This window comes from Carettochelys insculpta, chromosome 3 (assembly GCF_033958435.1).
Source record: "Carettochelys insculpta isolate YL-2023 chromosome 3, ASM3395843v1, whole genome shotgun sequence".
NCBI classification, from domain to species: domain Eukaryota; kingdom Metazoa; phylum Chordata; order Testudines; family Carettochelyidae; genus Carettochelys; species Carettochelys insculpta.
In genome coordinates this window covers 68,391,193-68,405,996 of record NC_134139.1, presented here as the reverse complement: position 1 = coordinate 68,405,996, position 14,804 = coordinate 68,391,193, and the positions used below count along the sequence as shown (strand labels likewise).

General features: G+C 43.8%; 2 protein-coding genes across 14 annotated transcripts in view; one reads left to right on the top strand and one right to left on the bottom strand.

Moving 5' to 3' along the window:
- The window catches only part of CEP170 (centrosomal protein 170), a 183,480-nt gene extending 174,142 nt beyond the window's left edge, over nucleotides 1-9,338 (bottom strand). For all 7 annotated transcript variants that reach the window (XM_074990081.1, XM_074990082.1, XM_074990083.1 and 4 more), the window contains exon 1: nucleotides 9,084-9,338. The gene's annotated coding sequence lies outside the window, so the exon portion shown is untranslated. The remainder of the gene's footprint in view (nucleotides 1-9,083) is intronic.
- Nucleotides 9,336-14,804, top strand: part of SDCCAG8 (SHH signaling and ciliogenesis regulator SDCCAG8) — a 160,133-nt gene continuing 154,664 nt past the window's right edge. For 5 of the 7 annotated variants that reach the window (XM_074990092.1, XM_074990089.1, XM_074990093.1 and 2 more), the window contains exon 1: nucleotides 9,336-9,575. In XM_074990092.1, coding sequence (XP_074846193.1) covers nucleotides 9,404-9,575 — 172 coding nt within the window. In that variant the 5' untranslated portion in view covers nucleotides 9,336-9,403. Of the gene's footprint in view, nucleotides 9,576-9,838; nucleotides 10,061-10,630; nucleotides 10,651-14,804 lie in introns of those variants that run through there. The other 2 variants (XM_074990091.1, XM_074990095.1) reach the window with 2 other exon arrangements.

Below are 14,804 nucleotides of genomic sequence, written 5' to 3'. Positions count from 1 at the left end.
GGTTCTTAACAATAGACCATAAATATGCAACGGCCAGAACTAACAGGAGCTTTTATGTGGAAAAACATGAAAGGATTTTGTATACTTCTATGGCTGACAATCTCTATTTGTGGTCACAGCTGGCAAGTTAGCGAAGAAATTATTTAATGGTACCATTCAATTTAGAATTTCTTATTTCACAAATAGATTAGGAGTAATACATTGGTGCTCTAGAGTCTTGATGGATGACCAACTAACCATAAGCTCCAAGTGTGATGCTGAGGCTAAGGCAGCTATGGGAATACTTGGATGTATAAAATGTGGACTATAAAGCAGCAGCAAGAAAGTGATATCACTGAACATGGCACAGATAAAAGCTCATTATTGGACTCGCATTTCAAAAGAAAAACTGTAAATTTAGAATGAGTTCAGATGAGTTACAGTAACAATTTGAGGTTTAGAAAAACTACCTTACAATGAGATTTATGACGCTCAATCTAGTTATTTTATTTAAGAGACTGTTACGAGATCATAATCTATGAATACTTTGAAGACTGATAAAAGCCAACTCTTTAGTCTAGCAGAAGCATATATAACATGGTCTAACTGCTGGAAACTGAACTGATGTATCTTATTTATAATATGAATTTGCAACTTTTTAAAAGTAGAAGTAATTAAACGTTGGGACAACTTATAAAAGCAAGACTTTAAGACAATGTCTTTCTAAAACTTATGCTCTCACTCAACACAGAATCATGGAGTTGACGCTGGGATTATTATGTGAAATTCTATGTTTTACATCATTTGGAAGGTCAGATTAGATAACACAAGAAACCTTCTGGTTTCAAACTCCATAAATGTATATTGTAAGAAGGAAAACAGCATTTGGCTGTCATTATGAAAGACAATACTCTTCTGCAACTCACATAAAAACCCAAACACCTAGACATGAGATTTAATTAACTTTTATGAGTAAGTATTTATATTCTAGTTTCATTAAATCTCATCATACATTTATGATAATTTTATGTGATTCTTATGCAGTGCCTTCATCTTTAAAACACTTCACAAATGCTGGCTATGTTACTGTGTTAAAAATTGCAAATATTTGATACAATCAATCTGACTAGACAGCAGGTCTTTAACAATATGATTAGTTGGCAAAGGGCAAAGAAAATAGTAACAAGAGCAAATGTCTAATTTGGTTTGTAATCTTAAATCCAACTCTGAAAATCCTTGTAGGGAGGGGGAGGAGAAGGAAGAGCAGGGCTTCAGTGCACAGTGTGTGAGAAGTGCGGCAGAATGGAGTCGCTGTGGGTATGTAGAACCTCACTGAGATGAAAGAGGACTACTCATGCAGCCACTCACTTGCTCCCCTTTGCTGCCCAAAATAGTTCAAAATAACCAAACCTGACTGAATGACAAACCTGCTCAAGCACAGGCTCTGTATCTCAAGCATAATGTATATTTTTGAAAAAAAAAAATAAACAGCAGTTAAGGTTTAACTCACTAATACATATTTTCAAGGTACAAGAATACTGTATAACAAGAAGTCCTGTGGTGCCTTACAGACTAACAGATATTTTTGAGTACAAGCTTTTGTGGGCAAAGACCCGCATCTGACAAAGTGGGTCTTTGCCCACAAAAGCTTATGCTCCAAAATCTGTTAGTTTATAAGGCGCCATAGGACTTCTTGTCATTTCTGAAGATACAGACTAACTCAGCCACCCCGCTGATACATGTAAGAACAGAGTAGTACTTACACAACTGTTTTGACTTGTATTTCTAAAAGGCAATACAGACATTGGACACATGAAACGTCACAAGTAAGATAACCAACATTAGCTGTACTTCAGAGCAAAACCCCCTTCCACCTTTCATGTTTTCTTCTTTTAATAACTATTCTATAATTATACATTTATTTTTGGATCAAGGACTTATTCTCAGGGCTTTAGAGGTCTACGTCCATAAACCATACACACATCTAACATTTGGAGAAAATAGTGTACTTGGACTGCTTTGCAGGTCACATTCACTTTGACACCATGGGTTACTTTCCGCTGAGAACCACATGTATAGACACTATTAATATATTGCTACAGCTCTCTGGAGCTGCTCAGCTTTACGAAGATGGAATTCATCCGTATGTACATGCTCAACAAAATGAGACCATGTAAAAAACAGGTATCATGAGACTCAACAATCTGGTTTGATTGCCAGTTCTGTCCATCATCCCTCTGGACATTAGAGCTGCGTCTACATTGCTCCTCCCTTTCAGAAAGGGCATGCAAATGAGTGAGATTGGAAATGCAAATGAGGTGCTGATTTCAATGTCTTTTGCCTCATTGAAAATTGAAAATTTGCCTCATTGAAAATGGCCATTTGCGTGGCCATTTCGAAGTTTGGGGCATGTGTAGACATAGCCATTGAGACTAAACTTTATTATGTTTTAGGACAAGTTGCCTTTGACACAGGACATGACAAAAAAAGAAAAGAATTCCCTGATTTTTAAAAAAGAATGAATAACAACTGTTTTTATCTATCATGAACAATTTGTCCAAATGATCTCCAATTTGTATTTAAAAAGATACCTTCTAGCCACACACCATAGATGAAGCTTTAAAGTGGCATTTTTTTTTTGAAGACCAGGTGAGTGAATCTGAACCTCAACTCCGTAAGTTTACTGTATGCACAATTGCTTACATACACATAACCACAACTACAATAAAAGAAAATTAAAGATGCAAAAATTACAAAACATCAGAAATAAGACTGCATGGACAATGTTAATTTTCCTCATTGGATGTGTGAATTCACAGAATCACAGAAATGCAGGAGTGGAAGGCACCTATATATGTCATCTAGTCAAGTCCATTGCAATGAGGCAGGACTAAATATTTTTTAGACAATCTTTGATAAGTGTTTGTCTAACTTGTTTTTAAAAGATCTCCAATGATAGAAATTGCTCAAGCTTCAGAGGGATAGGCATGTGTGTCCGTTTCAGTGAAAATGAGGACTCTTGTGGCACCTCAAAGACTAATAAATTCATTTGGGCATAAACTTTCGTGAGTTGGAACCCACTTAATCAGATGCATTGTTTTTTTAGAGATTCTTCCACCTCTCTGTATAATTAAAAAATGGTATCGCTACAGTAAGAATTTTTTTCTTAATATCTAGCCTAAAACCTCCTTACTGCAATTTAAACCTGTAGCTTCTTCTGGCCTCAAGGCTTAAGAACACCAAGTTATCACTCTCCTCTTTGTCGTAACTTTTTATATACTTAAAGACTATTCTGTCTCCTTTGTGTGCTCTTCTACAAACTAAACTACCTCCCTCTCTCCCCCCAAATCTTTTTTCTTGGGCCATGTTTTCTGAACCTTTAATCATTCTTCTTACTCTTCCCTTGACTTGTTCCAATCTGTCCATCTCTTTCCCTGATGTGTGGTGGTCAGAACTGGATGCAATAGTCTAACCACGGCCTTTTCAGTGCTGAGTAGAATGAAGAATTACTTCTAATACATCTGAGAATGATTAGGTTTTTGTTGAAAAAATATCGCAGTATTGGGAGGGGGAACCATATTAGTCTGTATCTGAAAAACAAAGTCCTGTGGCACTTTGAAGACTAACCTTATAGACTAAGTACTGCTCTTAGCAAGGAATATCAGTTGTGTACACATACAATGGGAAATACAAAGAAGTACTGAAAGCAAGGATTGGGCGGATAATAGTGGATAAACTAAATATGAGTCATTACTGTGATATTGACAAGAAGTCCTGCGACACCTTATAAACTAACAGATTTTTAGGAGCGTAAACTTTTGTGGACAAAGACCCTGATGCAATCTGACGAAGTAGGTCTTTGCCCACGAAAGCTTATGCTCCAAAAAATCTGTTAGTCTATAAGGTACGACAGGACTTCTCATTAATATCACAGTAATGACTCGCTATCCCCCAAATCCTCATCTGCAGTAGTCCTTCGTTTTTCCCATTTTGTGTGTATGCAACTGATATTCTTTCTTAACTATAGTACTTTGCATTTGTTCTCACTGAATTTCACCCTATTAATTCAGATCTTTCTGGAGTCTGTCAAGACCACTCAATTCCAATCCTGTTCTCCAAAGCACTTGCAACCCCTCCCAGTTGGTACAGTATGCAGTCTTTACAAATATACTCTCTGTGTCACCATCTAAATAATATATGAAGACAATGAATCAAATTGAATTTAGGACTTATTCCTCCAGGACTCCACTCAATATGCCCTTCTACTAGGTTGCCTGTAAGCTGAGCACTTGGGCAGCCACCCAGGAGAGATTCAGGTGCCACCCAGTTGATTAACAGAGCACCACAACTGTCCACAGTGGGCAGCATGTATTTCTATTGATGGTCCACATCACAAAATGTATTCTGCCCATGGCTGGAAAAAATTAGAGGAAACAATGCCTTCTACCTCAACTGGAAACTGTTGATAACCACTTTGAGTATGACTTTTCATCCAGTTGACACCCATCGTATATTGTGTTCATCTAGGCAATATTTTACCAGTTTGTTTATGAGAAGCCTCAAAGTCAAGCTAAGATGCAGTATTTAATTACATGATATTTTTCCTTTCACAGGCCACCTGCCTCATTCAGTTCAGACATGAAACACTATAGCACAGTGAAGGAGACCACTGTCTACAGCAGTGTTTCTTAAACTTTCTGAGACCACGGAACACCAAACAATAATATGCGGAACACCTGTGAAAATTCATTTCAATCGTTAATGGTACTGATTCCTCACCAGTAGTATGTTTATTCACTTCCGGCTTTTAAAAAATAAATGTAACATTCTGTTTACTCGTATCAGTGGAAGGAATAAATTCAGTAAATTATCACAAGCCACATATGCGCATTAGCTAACATCAGGCAATTAACAGTATAGTCACCATAGCGCATGCACTGTACATTGTTGCTAGTTCCTGTGCTGCTGTATATATAGGAGAAGATGATTAGAAGAGAGGAGAGGCTAGCACAATGTTAGTCAACCTTGCTGTGTTGCCAGACTACTACTGCTCTCACGAGCTGTAGAAATAAAATTATGTTTCAGTACTTTCCATTACTGTTACCATTGTAAAATTGTTATTTACTGTGAAACTTGGAATCATTTTTCCAAACACTCATTGCATATCTGCCAGTTGTTTACAGAACACCAGTTTTCTGTGGAACATAGTTTAACAAACACTGGTCTATGGGACCTTTGCCACATCTGTTGAAGGAATGTACTGAATATGGCAGAAACAGAAATGATGCTCAGTACAGCTATAGATGAGGGTGGGGTTTAAAAATTACCAGAAACTTAATAGCTGGCGCTTCGCATAAAAGATGGAAAGAAGATCTACAAGTAAGACCAAAATACAAAGTCAAGCAACCCTTTATTGCTAGGAAAGGGAAGGATGCTGAAAATCCTAGCAGGTTCTGTATTTGAACATTTAATCATGGCTTGACTGTTGTTATTTCTAGTTTCTGGTTAACAAACCAGCCCTAAGAAGAGATAAGGCTCTCTCTCTCTTCTCTCCATTCCTCAAAAGTCTCCTGGTTGATGGAATGTCTGAGGTTTCCATTGCTCCTGAAAAGAGATTTTGCAAAGAGGGATTCTCTACTAGTCTGTCCTTCTAACAATTGCATGGCTGTTGCAAAACAGAGGCAAAAGATTCTGCAACTTTTCATTCTCCCTGATTTCATCAACAGCTGCAATGCTATGTCTGCTGTTAACAGATTTCATAGTAATAACATAGACAAACAACACGAAACTCATCCATTTTGGTGCTTCTCACAGTGTTCTGAACCACAGTGAAACTAATCAGATTCTCTTCCGTTTCTTATGCTTGACAAACCTAAGCGGAACTACTGTGACACTGGACAATCTATTTAGAGAATCAGGGGTCCAGCAAAACAGTATTATTACATAATTACATTTTTATCCATAAGGGTTAAAACCAATATTTTAAATGAAAGATCAAATTTCAAGATCCACTTCATTTTCTTGGATCTTGAAACCTTTACTTGGCTCACTTGTGGTTAGGAAACAGGACACTTCCCTTAGCAACTGGAACGAGGCCTAAACCATCAACATCTGCAGAATATGATCTTTCATTTAAAATATTGTTTTTAACCCTACTACTGGTGACGAAACCAAGGAGGAAAAAAAAAAAAAGAAATCCTATCTTGGCTTTCAGATACCAGCCTGGCTGAGTGTGCAGTGCTGGCAAGTTTTAAAAAAATAATAAAGTTTGTAGAAAGATGACTTACAAGTTAGCTTCCAACACTGTCTGAAAATATTTTCCCTACTATAAAGTAACTAGATAAATATATTATTCTCTAATCTTTTAAGTTCTCTCTTCCAGCCTGATCACTTTGTGGTTTTGACATTTTCTGCATACTCAATATGACTATTTCCCACCCCCTATCCCCAGTTTAGTCAGTTTCCTGTTTCTGTGAGTCTTTCATGGAGCAACAAGGGAAAACCATCAATGGGAACGTGCAACTGCATAAACACAAATACTCATAGGAACACTAAAGAGCACTTATTTTAACTTATTTTTTCAAAAACAAGTAGCTTTCACATAATAGCATTACTTTTGGGTAAGGTATGTTCTCCCACACCTAAGCACAATGAACACACGGAAATTAGTCATAGGAAAGTAAGGGAGACAAGGGGGGTTAGTTTACATCTTTTTACTGAAAAGTTGGTGAAAGAGCAGTGCTTTCAAGCTCAACAGAGCTCTTCTTCAATTATGGGAAAATATTTTTTAATCATATTAATTGTTGGCTCTGAATCTGCATACTATTTTCTCATGTGAAATAAAATCCTGGGCCAGCACAAGAATAGGACCCCCATGGAGGTAAGTGATCAATATAGTTGAATACTTTTAATTTCATTCAGACTGAGAAGAGCATGGTTAACTCACAAGGAGTTTACATATTAGTGCACAGTCATATCACATCACTTTTGACTGAAAGCCAAAACAGTCACCTCACCTTTAAATTCAGGGCTTTTTTAACAACATCATTTTTAAAAGGCACCACTGCCACAGTTCCACCTCCAGCTCTCTGCCTGCAGAGGAAAGTGCAGGACTCAGTTTAATTGGTTTAACGGTGACCCAGACTATTAAGCCAATTAAATCGACTCCTGCTCTTTCAGTGTACAGGTCAGGGAGCTGCTTCTGCAGCTATTTGTGGGCGGGAGCCATGCAGTCCACGAAGCAGCAGGAACGTGTGGCGCTCCTCTTGAAAGTTCTGGGGTGGGGAGAGCAGTTGGGGAGGGTGAAGCCTTGCAGTGAGTCAGGGCTGCAAGGGAGCAGGGAGTGGAGCAGCAGCACAGGGGGTTGAGCTGGGGCCAGGTGGGGAGTTGAGCTCAGGAAGGGGGTGGTGTTGAATCAGGACTGCACAGCCATGCACGGGGTTGCTGAGGTGGGGGGGAGGTGCGTGCAGCCAGGGATGCACAGATGGGCTGAGGGGCTGTAAAAGGGGCAGTCTGTGACTGTGGTGTGGGAGGGGGTTGTTGAGCTGGGGGAGCTATAGGAGAGGCGGTTTGGGGCTTGAGTTCCAGCACCTTTTTGTGTAGAAAGAAAGCATGTTTAAATTAATCTAAAATATAAACACTCTTCAACTTTCTCATATTCCCTCTTAAATTCATACAGAGGAGGTGGCCTATTAACTCAAATTAAAAAATACTTAGGTTAGCATCTAATAAGCTAACAACTAGAACCCTGCAATCTGCAGCTATTTGCAGCTCATTTGTGCAGATACAGATGTGGATATAAATTTTATAACTAGAATTCTGCAAATTTGTGAAAATTTGCTTTATATCAGCAGGTATCCACATCTGCAACTCATTTTTTGCAGATGTGGATACAATTGCAGTGCAGGTCTCTACTAACAAATATTTCATGCTCTCACATATCTCTCATTGAGATTCAGCTTCCTAGTGCACTACTACATTGAATAGCTGTGGTATCTGCTTCATTCATTTGGCATTTTTCTGATTGGACTCAGAGGTGTAAGAGTAGCCCCGCCTAATGCCAATGAATAGATTGTATTTACTGAATAGTAAATGTAGCAGAACACAATTTTGAACAGAATCCCTCCTCCTTCCTCCAGCCCTGCCTGCAGAGCCACTCAAATCAGGCTCCAAGCACTGTGGGTATGAGATCATGAAATAATGCTCATCCATACAACTGTCATCTGCTTCTCAGTCGAGTCAGCTTCCTCTTCTACAGAGCACTCTCTATTTGAAAAGCGCCATCAGCTTTGTGTTACATTAATAACCCATTCATTCCCCTGACAACATTTTTTTCAAAAGAGGCATATTATTCTACCTTTTCCTCAAACATATCCAAGAATGTAGGTACATCATGATAGAAGTGAGGTTTTTTACTATCAATTAGACAGACCTTATTCAAATACTTCGAACAGAGAGGGAGAGAGAAGGAAAGGAAGGAGACGAGGGGAAATAATGTGTTCTTTCATTTCCTTTCCCACACAGATTAAAGGAAGAGGTTCATTATTCCAATGGGGTGGGGGAGAGGCTGGTGGACTCCAACTATGGGGCGGGGGGGTACTGGAAGCGGGTAAAACAGACTGAATGTAACACCAAAATCTGCCAGCGGAGAAAGAGAAAAAACAAAACAAGCCCCTGGCTATAGGTATTAATCCCACCCTGCACAAGGCTGCCGGTCCCACGTGAATGAAGACGGGAAAGGGCGGCTGGCCCACGCGGGGGTGGGGGGAGGAAGCAGCTGATGAATAGGAAAGTCCCCCTCCCACCCCGCGGGGCCAGTCTGCTCGGGGAGGGGGAGCTCTAGCGGCTCCAGGCGCATCCCGCGTGCGGGCAGCAAGGAAGGGCGGTGGGAATAAGGCAGCGCAGTCGGGGAGGGGCCGGGCGGAGCAGCACTCGGCGCAGGCGGCCAGCTCGGAGGCTTGGGCAGCGCCAGCCGCACGTCACCAGCACTGCGAAGCAGGCAGCGAGCATGGACGCGCACGGTGGGAAAGGGGGAGCCGAAGGGAGGGACGGCGCAACTCCCGGCGCCCCAGCGCAGGGACGGGGACAGGAGCATCATCACTTACCCCCCAAAGTTGACTCCCTAGTGCCGCCGCTCACTGACCCGCCATCTCCTCGTCGCCAGGGGGCGGGGCGGGGCGGGGCTCGCCGAGTCCGTCTGTCCCTGCGGCTCTCACGTTAGCAACCGCTCTAACGTTATTCCCGGCACATAGCGGCTAACGGAACAGAGAGGAGTGCGGGCACTGCGCAAGCGCCGCCCGAACACACACGCGCGCGCGCACACACATACACACTCTGCGGGGGTGCAGATGCAAGCAGCGAGCGCGAGTCCCGGGAATTACTGCGCAGGCGCTACGGCAATTGAGGGCTTCCCAGCGAACTCTCAATGCGCTTGCGCCATGGCCAGACAATGGAGGCGCAAACGTTCATCGGCAGCAGGCGCATATTACGCGTCCGCCAAGGGTCACCACACCAAAGGAGGGAAGAAAACATGGAGACCCGATTGCCAAAGATTACTGCGCGTGCGCCATATCCAAACACTGCGGGGAATGAAAGAGGTGCGGGAAGGACGAACTGCGCAGGCACCACCTGAACACGTGCAAAGGGACGGCGAGGCCCGTAGGGTGCGCTGCATGTTGGGAGATGTAGTCTGTAGGAGGACGTTGGCGCCTGAGTGTTGTTGGGTGGGGCTCAGCGCCGGGACCGTTTCCTCGGGGGTTAGCAACCAGCTCCTAAACTCTTCGGGGGCGGGTGGGGGAACGTTGCTGCAGCAAAGCCCTTTGGGAATTGTAGTTCCACTAAGAGACCTCCCCCTTTGGGTGGGACGGGACGGTGATTGATACGGAACTACAGCTCCCGAGGGTGACTGGAGGCGGTGAAGCGGAGCTGGCTCGGGAGCAGGAGGCTCAGTCCTCGCATGCTGTCTCGGGACATAAGGAAGGGAACGGGGAGCGGAGGCCGTGCGAGTGGACGCCTTAAGCTGCTCCTATGTGTGAGGCTCGGGAGGAGTCCGACTTGGAGAGGTATCAGCGAAGCCTTCGAGGTGAGCCGGATCACGCGCCAGAGACAGTCGCCGCCGCGCTGTCCCCGTCCGGCGGTGTCTGTCCCACCCCGTCCCAGGGCCGCTGTGTGAGCTGTCGGCTGCCCCCTTCTCCTGGCAGTGCCTACGCCTCTCTGCCCGAGTCCTTGTTCTCCGTGCCCCCGCCCACTGCCTCCAAGGGCTGGCTGTCCCCACCCCCCGGGCACTCGTGTGCGTGCTGCCCCTGGTCTCTCCTTGCCCCTCCGGTACATGGTTCCTTTGGCTGGACCTGCATCACCTTCTGCTCTTCTCTGCTCGCTTCTAGAGTTGGAACTACGGTAGGGTAGAATTACCGGCGCTGACATACGGTACTGTCAACAATCCCAACCAATTGAGTTGAGTAAAGCCAGTTAAGACCTACACTGTGCCTGAGTCCATCGCTTTCAGATAATTCTACACACGCTACGTACCTATGGGGCAGAGTTAGTGCCATACTTCTAACACATCCTATTACACTCTAAGTCTCGCCGAAGAAAAGGAGTGAGCTCTCAATGAGCGGCTTCGCTTCCCTACTTCCTCCCTCGCCCCCGCGGGTCGACTGGTGCCGGCTTAAGGTGGGGTATACAGAGGGGACCACCCAGAAAGGGGGCATATGTGGGCACGTCATTAGCAATTAAAAATTTGATTGTAGGCATGGGGGATAGTGCACTTGTTGAGTGGTATGAGAAGCAGCCGATGACTCTTCCTCCTCCATTTCCTGTCCTTAACACAGTGTTCATAATGCCAGGTCATAAACCACATTTGACTGTAGGTACAGCTGTGCGTTTTGATCCAACTTCCTAAAGAGTTGGACAATTTCAACATCTGTACTGTACAGAAATATGTGAAGTCCAATCTACAATACAATTGGGATTGGTTTGGAGGGAGATGTGAAGATTTCATTTCCCCCCCCTAAGATGGGAAGTTTTGAAATTCAAAAAATTTCAGCCAGTTCTAAATGTAACGTAATGTCATGTCACTGCAATGTAACATTTAATGGTATATCAGTTGCACTTTCAGGCTCCCTAGCTGATTAACACAGTGCCCACAGCTTCCCACAGCCAGCAGCATGTTTCTGTTGGTGGTGCACATCTGCACAAGCCTTGGTGCACATAAAATGTATTTCACACAGGGGTGGTGGAGACTTCTGTATGGAGGTGGTGTGATTGGATCCCACTGTGCTCCTTGGGCCTTCCTGCTAGAACCCACAGCACCTCTTCTTGGTATGGGGATAGACAGGAAGCCTTAAATCAGCAGGGAGGAGTAGGCTGACCTCTGTGAGGCTAGTCCCTAGCCATAGCAGCAGCATCTATGATCTGGTGGTGCTGAAATGAACCCCCAGCAGCCTGGAGAGCAAGGGTTTGATGTGGGAGGGAGAGCCTCTGCTACTGCTGAGATGGCCCATACGTGTAATGCTGTGATGGCCACTTCATCTCAGGGTGCAGGGCTAGATGCAGGAGATGGGTCAGAGTTGGATGTAAGGAATAAAAGGTGGGACTGGATTTTGAGGCTCTAATGCATAATTTAACTATTGAATTTGCAAATTTTATGCATATACAGAAATGTGGCATTCAAATATTATGAGTGTAAGAGAGCCCAAACCTCTACTGGGCCTATCTTTCTGTTCTTCCATGACTTTATGAAAGAGATTGTACTTTGTAGAACTTGTTACCATATGGGGAGGCTATTAAAATAATCTAGCATAAAGTATCTTCATAGTAGGCTTGTATCAGTAACTATTGTGGTCTTAAAAACAAAATCATACCCTTAATGTAAACCAAAATCCAGATACAAAAGCAGGGCATGTTGCCTGGGACAGTGATTTGGAAATTTCTAAATTTCCCATATTTTTATTTTAAGCTTTGATCTATGGTGGAATTACAGGTGGAGTTCTTATATTTGGTATCTTTTAGAAAGTGCCTATATGCGCATTATCCTATTAAAATTGAGATTCACCTGTGAATCAGGGGTGGGGAACCTCTTTCAGCTCAGGGATTACTGACTTGTAGACGAATCAGTCAGGGGCTGCACAAGTGAGAAGCACAATAAAGAAAAAATAAATCTCACTGATGTGGTCCTGCACTGAAAAACAACAGAAAAGGAGATAATCTCCCTATTCCCTTTGCACATCAGCCCCAGAACTGAGGAGCCAGGGCAAGTACATTTTATGGGTCCCTGGAGGCTCTGGGGCTGCTGTGGAAGGGGGCTGCCAGGAAGTGGGCTTGGCAGTGCAGGGACTGGGTGGGCAGGAGGTGCAGAAGCAGGCTGGGAATTGAAGGGGTGATCGGGGTAGGAGTGGGGTGAAGGAGTGGGCTGTAGATGGGTGATCTGTGTGGGAGTGCGTTATGTGACTAGACTGCAGGTGTGGCTGGGAAGCAGGTACAGGAATGGGCTGGAGTGGAGATCTGACCCGGAGTGGTGGGAGTCTGGATGGGAGGGGATGCAGGAGCGGGCTGGGGGTGTGGAGTGTGGGTGGGGGTGCAGGAGCTGTTTGGGAGCATGGTATCTGGGCATTGGGGTTGCAGCTTACCTGGGCAGCATCCCTGGACACACGTGGCTCTGCACCCCCTCCCACAGCTCCTAGGCATTGACCTTTGCTGCTTTGATGGGCTGGAATTCCAACCCATCAGAGCAGTAGGATGAAGCCTCTGGGAAGTGCTGCCGCTGCCACTTCCCCTTCCTTTTCCCCAGCTGTGGGAACAGCAGTGAGCAGTAGCAGTGCTCCATGAAGTGGCTTTCTGCCCTGCCCCCTGGCAGAGCCTTTGGGCCAGAGCCAGCCACGGCTTGCCTGATCCAGCCGTTGGGGATCCCAATACCCCACCCTGCCACAGGCCTCAGGGTCCAGATCTCGCCCCTGGGCTGGGAGTTCCCTACCCCTACTGTTGATATTACAATGAATGGCAAATCTTAGCATAACAATGGGAAGGGAGGCAGACTGTACTGTTTGCATGGTTGTCAACTTTCATGTTGGTGTAGGTTTTTCTTATTTATATTCAAGCCACTGCTGCTGTACTCATCTGATTATGTGAGAATTATGTAATGTCCTGTTCTGAGCAGGGTTTGAGCTAGATGACCTCCTAGCTTTCTTCAAACCTTAATCTTATATAATTCCATGAATCTTGCGTTTTTCTGTTATTTTTACCACTAATAGCTGTGGACAAAAGCTGGAAAAAAGTGACCCCAAAAAGATCAGAAAACAAAATGAGTCCATAATTTATCAACATGTGTTAACATTATATTTTAAATCTCATAAGTTTTTTGGGACTGAGTCATGACTTTTGAATGTTTGGCATTGGCAGTACTGTGCTAATTTTCCAGTGATTACAGCATATACTATCTTAATTCAGGGGTAGAGAACCTTCTTTATGTTGGGGGCCTATGACCCACAGAAAAATCAGTCAGAGCTGGATGAGTGAGAAGTAACAATCACTCCCACACACACTACTACTGACATGGTCCCTGACCGAAAGATGAACAAAAAAGGTATTTCACTTGCACACCAGACCCAGAGCCTGGGGGGGTGGTGTGCAGGAGCAAGCTGGGGTTGGGGGCATCTGGGTGGGTGATAAGGCATGAGTGGGCTGAAGGCAGGGGGGCAGGTGGTAGGGTGCAGGAGCAAGCTATGGTGGGGTGTGCTTACCTGAGACAGCTCACCTTCCCCTCCCGGGCTCTGTTCTTGCTGTTCTGGTTGGTCAGATTGCACCCATAGAGAGGGAGCGCTGGCAGCATGCGGCGCTGCTTCCTGCCCCCACCAGGCAGAACCTGTGAGCTGGATCTGGTCCTGACTTGCCTGACTCTGGCCTACCTTGCTATGGGCTGGATAATGAGAGGGTGGGGAGCCTTGAGCCTCGAATGCTGGATCCAGACGCTGGGTCATGGGTTCCTTGCTTCTTTCTTTCCTGAATAGGAGATCATTGGTTCACGAGGGTACCACTCTGGACTCTTCTGCACAATGTTGAAGACAAATGCATTAGAAGTTGATAACTACTGGAGAATGTCAGTTCACTTTTTGAAGATATGTTAGATATAGGGAAGGGTATGTCAAATTCTAGAATTACTCAAAATGGAAAAAGTAGGACAAAGCTTGTCATGTTAACATTATACATGATTCATGGCATGGGCATGGTAAAAACAGATCATTTAACGCTGTGTTTATAGTAACTTGTGGACATTGCTGCCACGCACAACTATTTGTTCACCTTGATCTAATTCCCTTTCAAACAGGGCTAGATCAAAGTAAACTAATTGTTAAGGGGTGGCAGCAGGGTGTATATTAAAGTGAAAATTCAGGGTTCTTTAGGAGTGCTTACCTTTCATGGTTAAAATGAAATTAACTAACGTTTATGGGATCCTTGATGTGTGTGTCTCTACTGACACGTAATCATGTTGTTACTTAAAATTGCATTCCCACTGCTGTGACAAACTTATCTTGTCTTCTCATACGAAACTACATGTTGGAATAAATGGAGAACCATTCCAAGTTATGCAATTTCTGAATAAATATTTAAATATTTTGAATATTTGAAAATCTGTAATGTTTGGAAATGCATAGGTATAAAGGGCTGGTTCTTTGTCAACCTGTGAGAAATTCAATGATTACAAATCTGAGAGCTTTATTTGTGCAAGAGAATTTTATTTCTAACAAAGCATCTGTGACTGACACGCACGCTTGTGCAAACAGACAGATTATATTATTGTCTCTCCTTGGTATTTCCTTTTTAAATGTTCA